The following is a 22,657-nucleotide window of genomic DNA, read 5'->3' on the forward strand; positions in this document are numbered from 1 at the left end:
TTTTTTTCCCCCCACCGGAGTACCCCTTTAAGGGAATTCTGTTAGAATCTCCCCCCTCCCAGTTCAGTGCTTAGTGGAACCCCTCCCATGCTGTACTGCTGCTCTATTTGCTCCAGCACTTTGTCATAGTATAGTAGAGAGGAATAAGTGCCAGAAAAGTAAGGGTAAGGAAGTGCCGTGGGAGTACTGATGGCAAACAGCCCAGCACTAGTTCTTACATCTGAAATGAAAAGAATAAGAAATAGCTGTTCACCATTGAGGAGACTCCTAGGGGCTCAATTAGGCCATGTTCGCATTGGAATCCGACACAGAGATTCCAGTGCAGCAGAGTCCCGTTGAATTCAACAAAATTCTGCTGCTCTGTGCACACAGCTGAATTTCTGTGCCAGATGTTTCCGGCACGGAAATTCCATTTTCTGTGTCCGCACAAAGAATGAACATGTTCATTATTTGTGTAGAGTCTGCACAGAATGCATAGCCGTCTGAGACTGGACATTCCTGTGCGGTCCTAGCTCCTTCATGTTATGCAGGCACCCTGCAGTGTCCGGAATGTCTGCACAGTGCCGTGTGAATATAGCCTTACAGTATTGTGAGCACTAAAATGATCTTGTCACTACTCTGAAAGGTTAAACGGTCAGATATTTTCTCCCGCACTATCCACACTACTGGTGGGAGACTCTGATTAAAATGAGCCCTACCTTACCCGGATCTGCCCGGCAGTTCGCCCGCAATTGTAGTTTTAATCTATGTGTATATCTTGCTGTAACTGGCACGGGCGGGGCTTCTGCACTGATGTCAGCGCCGTCCGCTTATGAATATTCATCCCCCTCCCTCCAGCTCTCCCTCTCTTCGCTGCTCCTAACTGGAGGGAGGGGGGGGGGGTGAATATAAGCGGAGTTGACATCAGTGCAGAAGCCCCGCCCGTGCCAGTTACAGCAAGATATACACACAGATTAAAACTACAATTGCGGGCGAACTGCCGGGCAGATCCGGGTAAGGTAGGGCTCGTTTTAATCAGCGTCTCCCGCACTATCCACCAGTACTGTGGAGACAATATCTGACAGTTTTCCTTTAAAGGGGTTGTGCTGTCTTGTAACGTTATCCCCTATCCATCAGTAGTCATAGCAGTTGGACCCCCTGAAATCTTGAGAATTCTGTACTCGGCTGTTGTTTTCACGGCTCCCATAGAGAATAAATGGAACCATTCTAATAGGAGACACGGGGGGCTCCAGCGGTCAAGATCTTGTGGGAACCCCTAGCTCTTGCTTCGCACACACATGGAGTATGACAGGTTGAGAATCAGACTCACCGCATGTATGTCGCAATCCACTTTGACAGCGCATGTGCGGACAATGTACACAGGGACGCTGGCAGGCCGTGGACACTGGGTGACAGTCTACAGAACCATTTTTATATATAATATAGCCACCCAATGCACGGAGAAAGGTATGCCTTGAACATGGACACTAATCCCTGATAGATTATTTTGGCAGTTTAACAGGTGTAAATGAAGTGACAGATGCCCTTTAAGAAACAGTCATGTGTTATGTAGGGTATTTCCAAGTATTTGAAGGGGTACTCCACTCCCCAGCGTTCGGAACATTTTAGTTCCGCGCGCTGGGAGGGGGCTTCGGGGTCACCACCCCCGTCATGATGTCACACCCCTCCCCCTCAATGCAAGTCTATGGGAGGGGGTGTGACTTCATGAGGGGGCGTTGTGACCCCCTGAAGCCCGCTCCCAGCGTTCAGAACTAAATGTTCTGAATGCTGGGGAGTGGAGTACCCCTTTAATTGCCACACTAAGTGATAGTATTAGGAGTAATGCCATGAGTGGCTTGTTCAGTAGCTAACATCTGGTTCCATGGTCTTGGGGTATACATATATTACCACTAGGCTTTATTAGCGGTAAGTCAACATGATTTAATAAAGCAGATATCTCTTAGAAGCCCGCTCTTATCCATGACTTTTTTTTCTAAATGTGAAGGTATCGTGGCTGGTTAGTCAGACGATTATGCCATGTTCTCTTTATATGGGAAAGGCCGGCAGATCAAGACTTCTCTTTAGAATGGTCTGAGAAGATATGTGAATTTCCCAGGTAGTCTCCCTATTTCTTTGCATTTGTATGTTATTTCTAACCAAGGAACAGTTGTATATTCTCTTAATTATAGCAAAATAATACTTAAAGGGGTACGCCGCCCCTAGACATCTTATCCCCCATCCAAAGGATAGGGGATAAGATATCTGATCGTGGGGGTCCCACCGCTGGGGACCCCTGCCATCTCCCTGCTGCACCCAGCATCTCCGAAGGCTCATGACGTCACAGTCACGTCCCCTCAATGCAAGTCTATGGGAGGGATCAGACCTCTTATCCCCTATCCTTTGGATGGGGATAAGATGTCTAGGGCTGGAGTACCCCTTTAACACTCACACATTTTGCTGTTGTCTACATTGGGATATTTGAAAACTGCATGAGCTTGGTTTATATCAGTTCTTCATGCCATAATACTTAAGGGGTGTTCCCCGCTCATCCTACTATCCTTAGGATAGAGAATAACAAGCTGATTGGAGGGGACTGACCCCCACAGATCCTGAGAACAGGAACAAAATAGTGGCATGCATGTGTGGTCAGTACTCTTTGAGGCCACCAAACATTTCCAAGTTTGGTTCTCAGAAATATTTGTAAGCCCCTTAGAGCAGTGTTTTCCAATCAGTATTGGCTGTCTGGGCATGCTGGGAGTTTTTCAATAGCTGGAGGCACATTGATTGGAGAACACTTCCTTATAGAAAGAATGGCGTGATGTGCTCCAGTCATTCCAGTGACAATTATGTTCCCATTCTTGAGAAAGGCGGGGTCCCGCCAGTCAGAGCCCTACTGATCATTCCTGTTTAAATAATATTTTTTTTTATAAATTTAGCAATTTGTGTATTTTATATCTGTGTAATTTGTAGATTAAACTATTTTTGGAATATGCTTATTTAGACATCTGTAATTCTCCATGTTTTCCACATCATAGAATTATATCGGCTATAGAGAAGGATAAAGAAAAGAGTGATAAACCTACTGTTTCTGCAAGTGCTTTAAGTAGTGACGGCCACAAGGAGGTGCTGAGGATTTTGGGGAACATTCACAAGTCTCTGTCTCCGAGTCTCATAAGGTAGTTGACAAAATGTAACAAATCTCTACACTTTTTACACAGCCTGTGTGATTTACACACTCCAGTGAATAGTTATCTTACCCTTCTAGCACGAGCCTGGTGAGGTTAAACAGCTGCCCTGATTACCCCCCAACCCCCCCCCCCCCATCACCGGAGGGGCTCTGTTTTTTTAACAGGGTGCCACTTCCAGTTTCCTAGTTTGGTAGATTGAAGATCTCTTCCTTAAAGTGCACCTGTCAGATCCCACAAACAAAATAAATTTTACTCGGTACCTAATCTTGACCATGTACATCTATTTTTTTATGCCTCTGTCATCTTTATTTATTATAAAAATCCCTTTTTTCATTAGCTCACAGTGTTAGAAATCCTCTCAGGGGAAGGGGGCGTGTCCCTTCTTCTGGTGGTGGGAGGTGATTGGTGTGTCAGCTCATTAAGCCTTGTCCATGACTCATCGACAAGCCTGATGCTGCTTCAGGACTGGATAGTGTCACAGTAGGTATGGGGACCCCTAGTGGGAGGGATTTTCAAGAGCTGTTTTCATTATTAAATATTCAAAAAATTTTATACAACCATATTACGAAAGGGCTTTCATTTTCGAATAAGTTATGAATTGATTTGCAGTAAAATAAGTATCAGTCAGAAAGATTTCTGGCTTCCAGGTGTCTTTTATACAGCTAACGAGCTGTAATTTGGAGCACTTTCTTAAAGGGAACCAATCATCAGATTTTACCCTATATAACACTTGCCAAAGCATTGTACAGGGTAAAATATTTATCCTAGTCCTTATTTTTAGTCCCCTGGGCTCCTCTCACCTACTCGGCCGGCAGTGACTCCCCCTCCGCTTGATGATGGGCCACCTCATCGCTCTGCTCACTGAACAGATGGAGCAGAGCGATGATGTGGCCCTTCAATCAAGCGGAGGGGGCGTTGCTGCCGCCCAAAGAACGGGAGTAGGTGAGAGGAGCTCCCCGCCCAGAGAACAACTTATGGCCGTGGCAGTGACTAGTTTATATGTTCATATCCTCACCATCCCTGGGGGCAGAAGCGCCCCCCCCCCCGGGGTTGGTGAGGTAAAATCTGATGATTGGAGTGCTCCTAATCTCAGCTTGTTACCTGAATAATAGACACCCATCCACAGAAGGGTGGTTTCCTTTTTTTGGGGGGGGGGGGGGGCTCTCTCCTTTCAGGGAAGGGCTTTGTGATGGACCGCATCCTTGTGCACGTTTTTTTGAGCGTAACACGTTTGCACTTTTTTCTTGCACTTGGGTGATAGAGATAAAGTTGCTCTGCTCTTAAAAAACAAACCAAAAAAAAAACAATCAGTGAAGTTCTAAAGAGCTGTCTAAGGATGTCATGGACAAGACTGTAGACCTACACGAGGCTGGAATGGCTACAAGACCATCACCAAGCATCTTAGTGCGATTCAATGCAAATAAAGGAAAAATAAAATAGTGGTCAATCCCCCTAGGTCAGGTCTCCATGCATGATCTCAACTCCGAGAGTTTTAATGAGATTCACTGAGTGTCTCATATTGTAAAACATAAAAGGGGATCGGTGGCTCAACTAAGAGAGGAAAACACGATAGGTCCCCGATGAGTACTGATGTTGGTAAGGTTGTGTATCTTGTACAACCTGAAATGAAATTGTATAAAGAAAATAGGGGTATACACTGTCCTCTAATCTGGTCTTTAGAGAAATGATTACATTTTATTACGAATGTAACAGGGAAATTGTATCACCAGCTATTATAGTTTCTGGTTGTTGTAAGTGAAACACAATATATAGTATAAAAAGTATATGAATGTCTGATATTGTTACATTTAGAAATGTTACTTGTGGTCCACACAGCAAATTCTGTGTGAAATGGGGACTAAAGTTGGCAGCATATCAGGAAAATGGAACGCCCGCAAAGAGGGGGCCGGGCATCTGTTTAGTCACCAGGCTTATGCTGGTAGGGCAAAATACCTTCTATATAACTTAAAGGGGTACTCCGGTGGAAAATAATTAATTTTAAATCAACTTGTGCCAGAAAGTTATAGAGATTTGTTAGTTACTTCTATTTAAAAATCTTCATCCTTCCAGTACTTATCAGCTGCTATTTACTACAGAGAAAGTTCTTTTCTTCTTGAACAAATCTTTGTCTGACCACTGTGCTCTCTGCTGACTCCTCTGTCCATGTCAGGAACTGTCCAGAGCAGGAGAGGTTTGCTATGGGGATTTTTTCCTGCTCTGGACAGTTCCTGACATGGACAGAGGTGTCAGCAGAGAGCACTGTGGTCAGACAGAAAAGAAATTCAAAAATAAAAGAACTTCCTCTGTAGTATACAGCAGCTGATAGGTACTGGTAAGATTAAGATTTATTAATAGAAGTAATTTACAAATATGTATAACTTTCTGGCACCAGTTGATTTAAAATTGTTTTCCATCAGAGTACCCCTTTATGGGTCTCCCCTTTGCTGATCAGTTTCTCATCTGTCTCTTTTTATTGTGCGTGACCCCAAGCTTTGGCAGTGCAATCCATATAGATTGTTAGCAATAATCCCTCTGCATTATGATAAAAAATACTGTGGAATTTTTTAGCCCCCTCCCCCCTATTTCTTCAATCCTTTTTCTTCCGTTTATTGTAGAATAACACGCTGGATACTCGTGAAGTTACTTAATCGATTGTACTTGAATCTTCAGCTTCATTGTGGACAGGTGGCCACGCTTAAAGAAGTTTCTACTGCGGTGAGACTTCTCCCCTGTGTAACCAAGCACTACTTTGTGTACATTAGTTTTATGATAGTTTTTGAATTTAACCCTGTAATGGTGTATGATGTATATGTACGACATGACAGCTTTCAGCGGGGTTATTCAGCATTCAAGCAGCAGATAGACCTAGGCACTAAGGCCTTGTTCACACGGCGTAATTGGAAAGCGGAATCCAGTGGGAAAAAAAAAAAATTCCACTCGGAAATTCCATTGCAGCAGACTCCCATTTTATTTTATTCTGGGCGGACATTCTGCAGTGTGGACATATTGTAACAAGGTATTTCACAATTTAGTGGCATCTATAAGTTTAGAAGCTGTGTCAGATTACCTTCTGATTGGAAGGAAACACCCTCAGAATTATGACATTTTTAGTAGTGAAATAAATAACTATAAAATATATTAATTTGCTAATACAGTTATCATTGTGATGTTAAAAATAATTGCATGTGAATTTTAGTTTTAGCATTTCCACCAGTGACATTTTTTTTTAAATAAAGAGGTTCCTTTGCTTTCATGGTCTTAAAGGGGTACCCCGTTGGAAAACATTTTTTTTTTTTAAATCAACTGGTGCCAGAAAGTTACAGATTTGTAAATGACTTCTATTAAAAAATCTTTACCCTTCCAGTCCTTTTTAGCAGCTGTGTGCTACAGAAGAAATTCTTTACTTTTTGAATTTTTTTTTGTCTCTCAGTGCTCTCTGCTGACACCTCTGTTCATGTCAGGAACTGTCTAGAGCAGCATAGGTTTGCTATGAGGATTTTCTCCTGATCTAGACAGTTCCTGATACGGGCATCAGGTGCCAGCAGAGAGCACTGTGGACAAGACAAAAAAGAAATTCAAAAAGAAAAGAATTTCCTCTGTAGCATACAGCTGCTAATAAGTACTGGAAGGGTAAAGATTTTTTAATAGAAGTCCTTTACAAATCTGTTTTAACTTTTTGGCACCAGTTGATTTAAAAAAAAAAAATTTCCACCGGAGTACCGCTTTAAATTGGAGAAAGATAAATGGTCATAACTAGAGAGACCTGATGGCCATTTTAAAGTACTGTAAATTTGTCCTTATGTTTTTTGCTTTTTAGAGTCCAAAAACACCAGTTGTCTTTCTCGCCACTCATCCATCATGGCTGGATTTCTTTCTTGTACCTTTTATCTTATTCTCCCAAAAACTTAGAGTGCCCCGTGTTGCCTGGGACAGGACAGACTGTTCACCATTGGTCAGGTAAAGATATACCGCCTATCACCTTCATTCAGCTGATGTATTCACATTACAACTAGAGATGAGCAAACTTACAGTAAATTCGATTGGTCACAAACTTCTCGGCTCGGCAGTTGATGAATTATCCTGTATAAATTAGTTCAGCTTTCAGGTGCTCCGGTGGGCTGGAAAAGGTGGATACAGTCCTAGGAAAGAGTCTCCTAGGACTGTATCCACCTTTTCCAGCCCACCGGAGCACCTGAAAGCTGAACTAATTTATGCAGGAAAAGTCATCAACTGCCGAGCCGAGAAGTTTGTGACCAATCGAATTTACTGGAAATTCGCTCATCTCTAATTACAACAACAGAATGTCAATTCCCTGCACACTCCATAGTCGGTGGACATTTTACCAATGTTGCCTATAAACTGGAGGGTATTTTACTGTATATGCTTCAGTGACATTGTAAGTTTGATGTAAAAACAGGTATCGCTCCAGGGGTGTGGAAATTCTATAAAAAACTACTTGTCCACGGGACTAAAATGGAGCAAAATCTACTTGTCCCTCATGACGATCGACTTGTCCGGGCCAATTTTCGCTTTTACGCTCTAATTTTTTCCTCCTCGCCCTATAATACCCATAACTACCTACTATAATGATAACTACCTACTATAATGATAACTACCTACTATAATGATACCTTTTAATTTTTCAATAACATATTCTCTGAAACAAAAAAAACAAAAAAAAATATATATATATATATATATATATATATATATATATATATATATATATATATTAAGGGAAGTGAAATTGAAATAGTAAAAGATAATTTTGCATATTTGGTGGTTTTTCTTTTCTGCGCCATTTACCTTGTGGTTGAGATAATGTGTTAGTTTTATACTTTAGGCGCCTGATTACAGCAATGCCAGATTTGTATCGTTTACGTCATGTTTTACTAATTCTGAACTTTTTCTAATTTTTTTAATTGCCATTTTTTCCCCTGTAGCTTTATTTTTTTTCACATACCAGGCTGTATGGGGGCTCATTTTTTGCTCCATAATCTGTTTTTTGTATCGGTACCATTTTGGTATTGATCTGACTTTTTAATCGCTTTTAACTTTTTTTTTCTGGGATATTATAAAAATTGCAAATCTGTGGATTGGTATTTTTTTACATTTACCGTACGGGATACATAATGTTATATTTTAATAGGTTGTACAATTACGCACGAAGAGATACCAAATATGTTTATTTTTATTATGTTTACATGTTTTTATATAGGAAAAGGGGGTGATTTGAACTTTTAACATGGAAGGGGTTAATGCAGCGGTCTTCACACTGTGGCCCTCCAGATGTTGCAAAACTACAACTCCCAGCATGCCCGGACAGCCAACGGCTGTCCTGGCATGCTTGGAATTGTAGTTTTGTAACATCTGGAGGGGCACAGTTTGAAGACCACTGGGTTAATTTGTGTCTTTCAAACTTTTATTAAAACTTTTATTTATTATTATTTTTTTTTACACTTTATTAGACTTATGAGGAATCATTAGATTCCTCAGACAGATGAATAGATTCTATTGAACTCTGTTAATCTGTGAGCTCTGTGATTCATTGATAGAGCCTGGTCCAGCCAGGATCTATCAATGACAGAGCGGGACAGCAGGGAACAGAGGTAAGCCCACCGGCTACCTCTATAGTGGATCGCCCCCCTGCGATCGTGCTGCGGGGGGGGGGGCGATCCACCCCACTAGCCCACCAGGGAGCATTCACATGTCCCTTTAGACGCCGCTGTCAGCTTTGACAGCGGCGATCTAAAGGGTTAATAGCCAGCTAAAGGCTGTCCGGCCATGCTGGGAGTTGTAGTTTTGCAACAGCTGGAGGCACACGGTTTGGGAAACACTGATAAACACGGTAGCGTACAATAGTTCTTTTTTATCTTAAAGTAGTGAAGATCCTGAGAATACATTGTGCGGCTCACCTTGAGAGCTGAATCACTGGAATGCATACTAAAACTCAAGTTTGGAGAAAATGCACGCATACTGTATACCCATCAATATAATCTTTTCCACACAGGCAAGAAATAACTATCCAGTGCAGCCAAAATATTGGCACTGAACGTTCATGGAAATTCTGGGAACAAGTAAAATGTAAACGGCACTTATTACTTTAAGTCCAGCATATATAAAGAGAAACCGTTCTGTAAGAGTTAAATTGGTACACAGTTCGTATGCAGGGATTTCCACTGTAGATGATATCAGTAAATGAGTGCCGGTATATAACCTCCGAGGTCAGACGCCCAGTGCAGGGTGAAAGTGCTGATGGCTCCGTCAAGAACGATGGATGGATAGCGCTGGCAGGCACAGCTGTAGATTTACATCCATAATAAGGTGTGGGGCACTGTCCCCCCCCCCCCTAAATGAGGTGTGGCACTGTCCCCCCCCCCCCCCTAATGAGGTGTGGCACTGTCCCCCCCCCTAATGAGGTGTGGCACTGTCCCCCCCCCCCCTAATGAGGTGTGGCACTGTCCCCCCCCCCCCTAATGAGGTGTGGCACTGTCCCCCCCCCCCCTAATGAGGTGTGGCACTGTCCCCCCCCCTAATGAGGTGTGGCACTGTCCCCCCCCCCCCCCTAATGAGGTGTGGCACTGTCCCCCCCCCCCTAATGAGGTGTGGCACTGTCCCCCCCCCCCCCAATGAGGTGTGGCACTGCCCCCCCCCCCCCAATGAGGTGTGGCACTGCCCCCCCCCCAATGAGGTGTGGCACTGCCCCCCCCCCCAATGAGGTGTGGCACGGTCGCCCCTGATGAGGTGTACCACTTTCTGTCCCCCCCTAATAAGCTATTGAAAAGAAAAAGGGGATAAAAAAAAACAAGGAGGACAACGCCTTGAGCAATTCCGCAAGTAAGTGTGGTAAACATCTCAATGTGCATATGGACTGGTATCCTTGGTGGAAATATGATACATCTGCAATCTGAGGAAGGGAATTAAGTCCCAAAACACGTCATTGCTACTGTATGTAACTTTAATTTCTATTTGTTTCAATAAATATATTGATGCTTAATTTTTTTTTTTTTTTTTTTTTTTTTTTATCGCCGACTCCTGAGGTTTTATCCTGATGCAGCGCCGATTCCAGTGCAAATTTTTCTTTTTTCTTCCTAATGAGCTGTGACCCTAAATTATTGTTTCCCAACTGATGGCTCTCCAGCTGCAGCATACTACAACTCCCATGATGCACTGACAGAATGTTATGAGGAGAGTTGTAGTTTTGCAACAACTGGAGAACCACTGGTTGGGAAACACTGTTCTAACTTCAAGATTGTGCCTTTTTTCCTATTTACTAGATTTTTCCACACTGAAGAGCCTGTTTTTTTTCTTATCATTACATCATTTATATTAGTTGCCTTCAACCCTCATGTCCTGCCTGTTTTTTTTGTAAAGGGATCTTCTCTGATATGAAAACAAACATTTCGGGACGTGTGTGGCCAGTTTAACCCCTTAGCGACGATGGACGTAAATGTAGGTCCTGATGCTCTGGTACTTCTCGCACCAGGATGTACATTTACGTCCTGTACATGACCCGAGCACCAGAGCGGTGCTAGCATCATGCATGGCAGGTCCTGGACCTACCGGTAATGGCGGACATCAGCGATCATGCTGATGTCCGCCATTAACCCCTCAATACAGATCACAGCATTTGCGGCAGTGTGGCGATTGTAATGGCTGATCTGATCTGCCCACGGCCCAGTCGATCAGATAAGCTAAGATGGTGGACGGAGGTCCCCTCACCTGCCTCCGACGCTCTCCCGGGGTCTTCTACTCTGATCTGCACTCCAGCAGACCAGAGCAGAAGATCGCCCATAACGATAATACTAATCAGTGCTATGATTTGCAGTCTAATGATCGATATAGATATCAAAATATAATATTAATGATCCCGTATGGTGAACGGCATAAATGTAAAAAAAATAAAATAAAAAAAAAAAAAAGTCCAAAATTGCTGATTTTTGGTCACATCACATTCACAAAAAAAAAAAGTGATCAAATAGTTTCATATACACGAAAGTGGTTCTAAAATAAAACTACAGGTCATGGTGCAAAAAATCAGCCCTCATACAGCCCTGTTTACGGAAAAATAGAAAAGTTAGAGATGGTTAAAATAGGGCGATTTAAAACATACCTATTTTGTAAAAACAAAAAGTTTGAGATTTTTTTTAACCCCATAACGACACAGGGCGTAAATGGTGTTGTGGTACTTAAGGTACTTAACGCACCAGGACGTACATTTAAGTCCGGTACATGACCGTGAGCACCGGAGTGGTGCTTGCCTCATGCACGGTGGGTCCCGGCTGCGATTGCGCTGATGTCTGCCATTAACCCCTCAGATGCCATGATCAATACAGATCACGGCAGTGCAGTCGGTAAAATGAATGATCGGATCGCCGGCAGCACTGTCGTGGGGATCCGATCATCCAGCATGGCGGCCGGAGGTCCCCTCACCGGCCTTCTCCAGGGGTCCTCTGCTCTGAGATAAAGCAGTAGCACTGAACAGTATTAGCAATCAACCCCTATGGGAACATAAAAAGTGTTTAAAAAAAAATAAAAATAAATGTGAGAAATCCCTTTTTCCCCTTTTACCCCCAGAAAGTGTAAAAAATAAATAAATTAGTAAACATATTTGGTATCGCCGCGTGCGTATTGATCCCGTACGGTGAACGGCGTAAACGTACAAAAAAAAGTCCAAAATTGCAGCTTTTTTGTCACATCATATTCCAAGAATTTTTATTTTTTTTTCATATATGCAAATGTGGTATCAATAAAAAGTACAGATCATGGAGCAAAAAAATTAGCCCTCATAACGCCGCTTATATGAAAAAATAAAAAGGTTACAGGTCGTCAAAATAGGGGGATTTTAAATGTACTAATTTGGTTAAAAAGTTTGAGATTTTTTTTAAAGTGGTACAATAATAGAAAAGTATGTAATCATGGGTATCATTTTAATCGTATTGATCCACAGAATAAAGAACACATCATTTTTACTGTAAATTGTACAGCGTGAAAACGAAACCTTTCAAAATTTGCAAAATTTAGTTTTTCTTTTCAATTTCCCCACACAAATAGTATTTTTTTGCTTGCGCCATACATTTTATGGTAAAGTGAGTGATATCATTACAAAGTATAACTGGTTGCGCAGAAAACAAGCCCTCATACTCATCTGTGGATAAAAATATGAGTTATGATTTTTAGAAGGCGGCGAGGAGGAAAAAACAAATGCAAAAATAAAATTGGCTGCGTCCTTAACCCCTTAAGGACTAAGCCCATTTTATCCTTAAGTTTTTCCTTTTTTCCAAATTTAATTTTTTCCTCCTCACCTTCTAAAAATCATAACTCTTTCAATTTTGCACCTACAGACCCATATAAGGGCTTGTTTTTTGCGCCACCAATTGTAATTTGTAATGACATTAATCATTCCATAACAAAATCTACTGCAAAACCAAAAAATATATATAATTGTGGGCTAAAAAAAATGCCAATTTGTAACTTTTTAGGGCTTCCGTTTCTACACAGAGCACTTTTTGGTAAAAATGACACCTTATCTTTATTCTGTAGGTCCATACGGTTACAGAGATACTCAATTTATGTAGGTTTGATTTTATTTTACTACTTTAAAAAATGCTAAAAATGCTAATGACCCCTGTAACTTTTTTATTTTTCCGCATACGGGGCTATATGAGGGCTAAATTTTTTGCCCCATGGTCTTTAGTTTTTATCGGTATCATTTTTGTTTTGATGGGACTTTTTGATTGCTTTTTATTAATATTTTTATTGTATATGAAGTGACCAAAAATGCGCAATTTTGGTATTTAGTATTTTTTTTACGTGTACGCCATCAACTGTGCGTTGTAGCTAACCTTATATTTTAATAGTTCGGACATTTACGCACGTGGCACTACCACACATGATGATTTTTATTACATTATTTTATTTTAAAAATGAGAAAAGGGGGGTGATTTGAACTTTTTTTTAGGGAAGTGGTTAATTCACTTTTAACTGTTTTTTTTTTTTTGCACACTTTTATTTTATTTTTTTAATTCCCCCCCCCCCCCCCCTCAGGGGCTAAAACATGCAATCTTCTGGTTGCATATACTGATCAGTGCTCTGCCATAGCAAACCACTGATCAGTGTAACTGGTGATCTACTGCTGTAGCCTGCTGCCAGGCTAGGAGCAGCAGATCGCCGAACTGAGGACAGAGAGGCAGGTGAGGACCCTCTCGTCGACCGGTAAGCTTATTGGGACACTTTAATTTTAGATGCCGCAATCAACTTTGGGTTAAAGGGTTAATGCCGGGCATCGGCCCGAACGACGGTACCCGGCATTAGCCGTTGGTCCCGTCTGCCTGTAGCAACCGGGACCCACGGGCTTTAACCTGTTCTCCTCTGGTGAGAATGGTTTAAACACCGTTAACGGGACCAGGACTGACATGTACGTCCTTGGTCCTTAAGTACCAGGGCATAAGAGTGTACCTGCATGCTCTGTGTCCTTAACAGGTTAAGGGGTTAAAAGCAGTATAATAGAAAAGTACGTAAACGTAGGTATCATTTTAATCTTAGTGACCCACTCAATAAAGAAAACATCATTTTTAGCGTAAAGTGTACAGCGTAAAAATGCGGTTTTCGTTTCATAATTTTTTTTTCACATCAACTGGCTCCAGAAAGTTATAGAGTTGTAAATTACTTTAATTAAAATTCTTAGAGTACTGTCACCAAATAAAACTTGTAATATATTGTTCCTTGTGTAATTAGCAGACACTTTCCCATTCACTTGCTTTTGTTAATTATCAACATTAAATATGTTTAAAATGTAATAGAAAAAACGACCACTAGGTGGCTCTGTTCTGTTCCCTGCCACAATTAATACAGGGAGTTTGGTCTCCTCAGGAAGTGTTTCTAGCTGCACTGAGCTTGATTGACAGCTCCACAGAAACTGAAATCTCCACAGAGTCTCACAAAAAGCTGCACAGACTGAAACCTGCAGGAGAGCCTCACTGATAGGCTCTGTGCATGTTTCAGTCTGTGTTGCTGAGGTCTTCTATTCATCACAGCACTGCAACCATGTGAGGGCAGAAGTGGTCCCCCAGCAGACTTCAGTGATGTCATGCCTTCTGGGAAACGCCCACTTTCTCCTGCTGGGAGCAAGAAGAAAGGTAAGATATACAGCTTTGTAAAGCTCTGAATTTTTTTTAAAGGGGTATTCCGCCCCTTGACATCTTATCCCCTATCCAAAGGATAGGGGATAAGATGTCAGATCGCCGCGGTCCCGCTGCTGGGGACCCCGGGGATCGCTGCTGCAGCACCCCGCTGTCATTACTGCGCAGAGCGATATCGCTCTGCACGTAATGCCGGGCAATACAGGGCTCCGCCCCTTGTGATGTCACGGCCCGCCCCATTCAATACAAGTGTATAGGAGGGGGCGTGGCGGTCGTCACGCCCCCTGCCGTAGACTTGCATTAAGGGGAACGGGCCGTGATGTCATGAGGGGCGGAGTATTGACATAACGCTGCTCCGGCCCCTGTATTGCCCGTCATTACGCACAGAGCGAACTCGCTCTGTGGCAGTAATGATGGCGGGGTGTCGCAGTGGCGATCCCCGGGGTCCCCAGCAGTGGGACCGCGGTGATCTGACATCATATCCCCTATCCTTTGGATAGGGGATAAGATACCAGGGGCAGAGTACCCCTTTAAGGGTGGGAGGAGTGTTAGGAGTAGTTTGGAAACAAAATCCTGAGTTATTTTAGAATGGTTTATTTGGTGACAGGTACTTTTTAACCCTTCCAGTACTGCTGTTGTATACTACAGAGGAAGTTGTATAGTTTCTGTCTGACCACAGTGCTCTCTACTGACACCTCTGTCCATGTCAGGAACTGTCCATAGTAGGATCAAATCCCCATAGCAAACCTCTCCTGCTCTGGACAGTTCCAGACATGGACAGAGGTGTCAGCAGAGAGCACTGTGGTCAGACAGAAACTATACAACTTCTTGTTGAGTATACAGCAGCTAAGTACTGAAAGGGTTAAGATTTCTAATAGAAGTAATTTATAAATCTGTTTAACTTTCAAGCACCAGTTGATTGGGAAAAAAATTTAAAATTCCACAGGAGTACCCCTTTAAGGCCAAAATTGGTTTGGTCCTTAAGGGGTTAAGTAAACAAGAGGATTATAAGAACTAAGGGTAACTCTTGGAACGCACAAGCAGGTTTTGATGCAGTTTGAGGTGCAGTTGTTGGTGCAGTTCTTTGAACCAAAACCAGATGAAGTGGGATAAAGGGAGGTAATGAGGTGGTACAGGGGGGAACAAAGGAGGCAATGAAGTGACACGGGGTACAAGGGAGATAATGAAGTGACACGGGGGACAGCAAGGGAGGCAATTAAATGGCAAATAGGGGGGGGGGAGCGGGATAAGACATGTTATGAAGTGGTAAAGGGGGGGAGGGGAACAAGGGAGGTAATGAAGTGGCACAGGGCGAATGAAATGGCACGGGAGGGGGGGGGGGATTTGGTGACACAGCTAGGAATCAAGGGTGGAGAAGAGACACAGGGTTGGGGTGATCAAGGGGGGCATGCTTGGATTTGTAGTTTTGCAACAGCTGGAGGCACCCTTGTTTCGGAACACTGCTCTAATATATGCCATTACGGGAGTGTCAGGGGGGGGCCAAGCACATTTGGTGGGTGTCAGGTTCGGCTGACGTCCATGTGTATGGCCAGCTTAAAGTTTCCTGTACACATTAATCTACTGTTGATGAAAATTTACTTTCAACCAAAATGATTTGATTTAGCAGACCAATGACAGACCACCATTATCAACAAAGAAGTCAGCCATGTTTAAAACATTTGTCCAGTAGTTTCTGGTCCTTGGTGTTGCAGTCCCTGGTTACATGAATGATCATGGAAAGGTCATTGATGGCATATGGCCAGTTTGTATGACTACAATTATTCACTAGAAGTCCCTTAACAACCATCATCATCCTACTTAAAGGGGGACTCCGCCCCTAGACATCTTATCCCCTATCCAAAGGATAGGGGATAAGATGTCTTATCGCGGGGGTCTCACCGCTGGGCCCCCCGCGATCTCTGTGCAGCACTCTGCGTTTGTTTAGAAGGCTGGGTTCAGGCGGCTGGGGTCGTGACTTCACGGCCACGCCCCTCGTGATGTCACACCACACCCCCTCAATGCAAGTCTATGGGAGGGGTATGGTGGCCACCACGCCCTCTCTCATAGTCTTGCATTGAGGGGGCGTGGTGTGATGTCACAAGGGGCGTGGCCATTACATCACGAGCCCCCGCCACCCACTCCAAGCGTTCAGAACAAAATCTTCTGACTGCTGGGCAGCAGAGTACACCTTCAAAGGTGCCAATGGACTGAAGGAAAGTGATTTCCATCATTCATAATGTTTACATTGACTTAATCCAGTGTTTTCCAGACAGTGCGCCTTCATCTGTTACTGAACTACAACTCCCAGCATGCTTGGACATCCTTTGGCTGGTGGGAGTTGTAGTTTTGCAACAGCTGGAGGCACACGGTCTGGAAAACACTGATCTAGGCTATTCACAATACTATAAATGAGCAGACACACTTTTAGGTAATTACATTTTCTTCTACATCTGGACATTGAAAGAAAGTTTATTATTCTGTATATTCAATGTAAAACAAATGTAGCATTGTCTTGAAAGGAACCCAAAAAGGTACTCTACATTGACCAAGTACCTGGAATAATACCCTCCCGCCTCACATACTTTGAGCAGTCAGCCAGTGGCACCTTGCCTGGGATCCTGCCATTATTGTCAGACGTCAATACAGTGTAGGCTGTGTTCTCATGAATATTGATCCCGTCCCATAAAAGCTGCCTTTGCTATGTGTAGTGTACTTTCAGAATACAGCTAAATTAAGCTGGCATACGAAAAGGCGTCATGGGCTTTGTGCGTTGCTCCCTGTTTTTTTGAATGTTTGTGCAGATGGAGGTTGCAGGTATCATCGATCCCTGTGAAGAAAAGGGCTATGTAGACGTGACTGGGTTATTTCATAGAGCAAGTTTATTCATAGATTGTCATTTCTTTCTGATAATTTATTGGTCAAGTACATGTAAAATCTAGTTACATTTCACTACTACAGTAGAGTTGTCTATGCTACTGGACACAAATCTGCTCAAAATCCTATTGGTCAAACTCCATTCTGCCGGGGGCTACACCTAGATCACGGGGGTCCCCAGCAGTGGGACCCCTGCGATCATACATCTTATCCCCTATCCTTTGGCTAGGGGATGAGATGTATAAACCCGGAATACCCCTTTAAAGGCACCTACATTAAAGCCTTGTTTGTTCTTAACTTATTACTTAAAGGGAAACTCCGGAGGAAAAATAATTGTTTCTAATCAAGTGGTGCCAGAAAATTATACAATTTATAAAGGACTTTTATTTAAAAATGTTTAATCCTTCCAGGACTTATCAGCTGCTGTTTGCTCTAGAGGAAGTTGTGTAGATCGTAGATCCTTCCAGTCTGACCACAGTGCTCTCTGCTGACACCTCTGTCTGTGTCAAGAACTGCCCAGAGAAGGAGCAAATCCCCATAGAAAAGCTCTCCTGCTCTGGACAGTTCCTGACACAGACAGAGGTGACAGCAGAGAGCACTGTGGTCAGACTGGAAAGAACTACACAACAGCAGCTGATAAGTACTGGAAGGATTAAGATTTGTAAATAGAAGTAATTTACAAATCTGTTTAACTTTCTGGTATCAGTTGATTTATATATTCCCCCATCTTCCTGTATGCTTGCACGCTGCAATGAATGAGAAGGGGAGATGCAGGGGGGGGGGGGGGCGGGGATATTAAAATTACGCGTGCACGAGCACTGTGCTTCCTCTCTGCCTGTTTCATATACAGGCAGAGAGCGAGCTGAGGATGCGCATTCCGGATCACGCTGCCCGACCAGCAGTGGTCCGTACGTGCGCGACGTGAGGGGGTGAAAATTATTCCTGGACCATGTAGGGGTGACACCTAGTGGCCAGGATTTCAAATTTAAATTAAAGAGTGAAAGAGAGATTTTTTTATTTTTTTATTACATATATTAGAAACATTTTTATTTAGGCATAATCTATTTAATTAAAAAAATTATGTTTAATGAGAGTACCCATTTAATATTGCGGGAACCCCTTTAAGAGAATCATTTTGGTTAGGAAATTCAGCAAGTCCGCCATCTTTTGCTTGGCGCGGAAATGGCGCAGAATTTGATGTGGAATTTGAAGAAGAAATCGGGAGGAGGATCAGGAAATCAGCCATTTTGATCCACTCTAAAATTCTGCATCAGTTCTGTTCAAAGCTCATTTTGTTAGTAAAAATAAAGTCCCATTGACTTCAGTGGGCTTTTACCCACAGATTATAATGGCAGAATATAATTCTGCTTTGAAATTTCATCTGTGGAAGTTCCTTATTGAAAGACCATTAGGTTATGTTCACACTATGGAATTTCCGCGTGTGAACTCGTGATCTGGAATTCCGCTCTGTGAACCTTAAAGGGGTTATCCAGGAAAAAATATATCTACTGGCTCCAGAAAGTTAAACAGATTTGTAAATTACTTCTATTAAAAAAATCTTAATCCTTTCAGTACTTATGAGCTTCTGAAGTTAAGGTTGTTCTTTTCTGTCAGAGTGCTCCCTGATGACACGTGTCTCGGGAACCGCCCAGTTTAGAAGCAAATCCCCATAGCAAACCTCTTCTAAACTGGGCGGTTCCCGAGACGTGTCATCAGGGAGCACTTAGACAGAAAAGAACAACCTTAACTTCAGAAGGTCATAAGTACTGAAAGGATTAAGATTTTTTTAATAGAAGTCATTTACAAATCTGTTTAACTTTCTGGAGCTAGTTGATATATAAAAAAAAGTTTTTTCCTGTATAACCCCTTTAACATTCTTGTGAATGGGCCTTCTGCCGACCCATTCACACTACGAAATTTCAGCGGTGGAGAATTACGCCCCTAAAATTGATCCACCAAAGAATAAACATGTTCATTCTTTCAGCGGGATTACGCACGGACTGCATTGCCATCAAAGGTGATACCGCTGGTCTGCGCGATCCTACTGCGCCAGATGGAATCTCAGAGCTGAATTCCTGATCAGAAATCTGCAAGTGGAGATTCTTCACTGTGCAGATGCCCTTAAAGTCAATGGACTCCGATACCACTTCAACCTCCACGGAGGATAATAGGCGCTGCCAATAAGGTGATCCAAGAAAGTATAAAAGCTGGTTTTATTAAAACATCCTACGCGTTACGAAACCGGACCGGTTTCTTCTTCAGGTAATATACCTGAAATCAGACCTGTTTCTTCTTCAGGTATATACCTGAAGAAGAAACCGGTCCGGTTTCATAACGCGTAGTATGTTTTAATAAAACCAGCTTTTATACTTTCTTGGATCACCTTATTGGCAGCGCCTTTTATCCTCCGTGGAGGTTGAAGTGGTATCTGAGTCAATTGTTCACGCTTTGAGCGTGAGGAGGAATGTGCAGCAGTGCTTATACAGTCATGGCCGTAAATGTTGGTGCCCCTGACTTTTTTTAAGAAAATGAAGCATTTCTCACAGAAAAGGATTGCAGTAACACGTTGTGTGTATTGGAACTAAACCAAAGAAAGGGAGGGAAAAAAAGCTAATTGGACATAATGTCACCAAACTCCAAAAATTGGCTGGACAAAATTATTGGCACCCTATCAAAATTGTGGAAAAACAAGATTGTTTCAAGCAGGACAATGACCCCAAACATACGTGAAAAAGCACCCAGAAATGGATGGCTGGCAACAAAGCGCTGAGAGGTGTAAGAAGCTTATTGATGGTTATAGGAATCAACTGATTCCAATTTGCTTTTTTTTTCCCCTCCCTTTTTTGGTTTAGTTCCAATACACACAAAGGGAATAAACATGTATATAGCAAAACATGTGTTACTGCAATCCTTTTCGTTGAGAAATACTTAATTTTCTTGAAAAATTTCAGGGGTGCCAACATTTACGGCCGGAATTTGCACAACCGTTTTAGGTGAGTTGGTCCTCGGCTCACTTGTTTTTAACCTTTTATGCTGAAGGTGTCACACCAAGGAGCGCTCTTGTTTGTTGTCTTAAAGTCAATAGAACTTTCATTCAAGGTGGGATTGGTTTGGAATTTGTGCGCTGAATTATGTGTGTAATATACAAAGTGTGAATATACCCTAATAATGTGTAAAGAAAGTTGTGAGAGTCCAGACCATGATGCATTGAGTTGAGGTATTGCAGTTGTCTTAGCACTTGAGGATCTTCACAAGCTAAAATGTCTGAGGCTGGGAGAATATTGTGCCTAACCTCACTAAAACCGAAATGCTCACCTCTTGGGTTGCATTAAAGCCTTCATGATTTTTTTTCCATCTCTGACATTGTTTCTTTTGTTCTGGGGCTCTTAGGTGGTTCCTGCAGAAATTGGGAGTTGTCTTTATTCCACCAAATGGATCATCCAAGCCAGTCGGTCAAGCTGTTCTTTCTGTGGTGAGGGATGAAGCCTTAAAGAATGCATTTTTGTCATTCTTGTCCTTTATCTACCTCTGTGTAAATCAGTATTTTCCAGAACGGTGTGTCTCCAGCTGTTGCAAAACTACAACTCCCAGCATTTCCGGACAGCTGAAGGCTGTCCGGGCATGCTGAAAGTTGCAGTTTTGCAACAGCTGGAGACACGCTGTTTGGAAAACACTGATGTAAATTGTCCATCTATCCTATGAATAGCTCTATTATGTATAGATTTAATTATTAAAGGGTTACTCCAAGGAACTAAATCCATAGTCCATCCTTTCTCCCTTACCAACCTATGTAATGGTCTAAATATCATTCATTAGCTATCTAGAGCAGTTTCCCTTCTTTCAGTTGTCACTTGCATACATGGAGTGAGGAAAAGACGTCCTTCAGCCATCCTGTGTCCCTTTCCAAATCTCTTAAAGCAGCCCCCACCCTCCTGAGAGCCACAGAACACATGGTTTCTGCCCTGCACTGAGGCATGCTTCCTTTAGTGCTGAAAGCTGGGAGGCGCGTGCCGCCTCAGCCAATCACACTCTGTATCTCTTTGCTCACAGAGCAGGAGGGTGGGGGCTGCTCTCAGAGAGGAGGCTGGATAGCAGTGAGAGGAGAGCTGCAATGAGTAAAGGGTGCCACAGGAGCCATGCATATCAGGCAGGAGCCTTTACAGGGAACATACCCAGGTAATGTGGCTTTGGAGCTTTTTTTTTTTTTATGTACTTCCCTAGAGTAGCCCTTTAAAATGATATGCAGTTTTATGACTTTACATGGTTCTTTTCACTGTTTTACTCTAAAACTTTGTAACCTCTAACAGTTTATTGAGAAATTGCTCTCTGAAGGGCAACATTTGCTGGTGTTTTTGGAGTTCACCTCTTCTGCAAGTTGTCGCAAAGTTTCTCCTGCTGCCCGTGAATGGATCCAGCAGATGATGTCAGCTGTGCAGTCTGGGGTGGTTACGGACATCCTTATTGCACCTGTGGGTATATCCTATGACTCTTGTCCGGAATCTGCCAGCAGTGGTAGAAAGGTTAGTTTGTACCCATACCAAGATGTTCCTGGATGTCTACCCCTCCTCCTCTAACATCTGTCTTGTTCCATTAGCTGGCATCTTTTCCGGGATTGTGGCGATTCCTCACGTCCGCCTTTTGTCCCTGGTCCAGCTCGCTAGGTTGTGCACGTGTGGATTTTGCTCAGCCTTTTTCACTACAGGTTGGTTCTTTTATTTCCTACATTTGCATTATTCAGTTTTTACACAATGAGCTGTATCTAGTGACACTGTGTGTTGAAACTCTTAAATTATGAACGTTTTCTGAGAATTAATTGAACATGTACTGCACATATTAGTTGTTAGCAAGTTTAGTGTACTGTTCCCTTTCCGGATTCTAGGTGTTTGTTTTCACAACATTTATGAATTTTCTGTTAAGCTTAACCTTTTACCGACACAGCCTGTTGTTGTTTGTCAATTCAGAGAGCCATAATATTTTTATATATTTTTTTTGTCAGCATTAGCCGTATTCCTAACTATGCTTTCTGGCCTCCTCCGGCTTGTTTTTGGCTTTCCAAAGGTGGTTGGAAGGCCAAATACAGCCAAAGCAGGCTGAATTACGCAATTTGCATAACTCCTATTGACTTCCTGACTACCTCCAGAGGCTAGGAAACCGAAAAGCTGAGATGGGAATACCCCTATAACTTCATATTTTGTGTTATGTGTGAAATTTTGTGATAATTTTGGCATATCCACTGTTTCTTTTAAATAAATTCAATGGGAGTTAAGCAAACAGCTTAAAATGGGCATCGGGTTCCTGATCACTTCCTGTGGATTTGCCATAAATGTCTTAAATGAGAGTATACTTTTAAATGTTTTACTTTTTTAAATAAATGTTGTTAGATTTTATTTTTCCCCCTATGGCACTTGAATATGCAGTTCTTTGATTGCTCATATAATATTTTGCAATCCTTTTGTATTGGAATTCATTATGTAA

At 42.5% G+C, this 22,657-nt stretch overlaps 1 protein-coding gene across 7 annotated transcripts in view; it reads left to right on the forward strand.

The window, feature by feature from the left end:
- The window catches only part of GPAT2 (glycerol-3-phosphate acyltransferase 2, mitochondrial), a 60,607-nt gene that overhangs the window by 9,689 nt on the left and 28,261 nt on the right, over nucleotides 1–22,657 (forward strand). For all 7 annotated transcript variants that reach the window (XM_056571368.1, XM_056571373.1, XM_056571367.1 and 4 more), the window contains exons 5-11: nucleotides 1,985–2,095; nucleotides 3,015–3,155; nucleotides 5,783–5,882; nucleotides 6,985–7,124; nucleotides 20,573–20,654; nucleotides 21,490–21,702; nucleotides 21,777–21,884. In XM_056571368.1, the coding sequence (XP_056427343.1) occupies nucleotides 1,985–2,095; nucleotides 3,015–3,155; nucleotides 5,783–5,882; nucleotides 6,985–7,124; nucleotides 20,573–20,654; nucleotides 21,490–21,702; nucleotides 21,777–21,884 (895 nt within the window). The remainder of the gene's footprint in view (nucleotides 1–1,984; nucleotides 2,096–3,014; nucleotides 3,156–5,782; nucleotides 5,883–6,984; nucleotides 7,125–20,572; nucleotides 20,655–21,489; nucleotides 21,703–21,776; nucleotides 21,885–22,657) is intronic.

Source organism: Hyla sarda, chromosome 4 (genome assembly GCF_029499605.1).
Source record: "Hyla sarda isolate aHylSar1 chromosome 4, aHylSar1.hap1, whole genome shotgun sequence".
Classification (NCBI taxonomy): Eukaryota; Metazoa; Chordata; class Amphibia; order Anura; family Hylidae; genus Hyla; species Hyla sarda.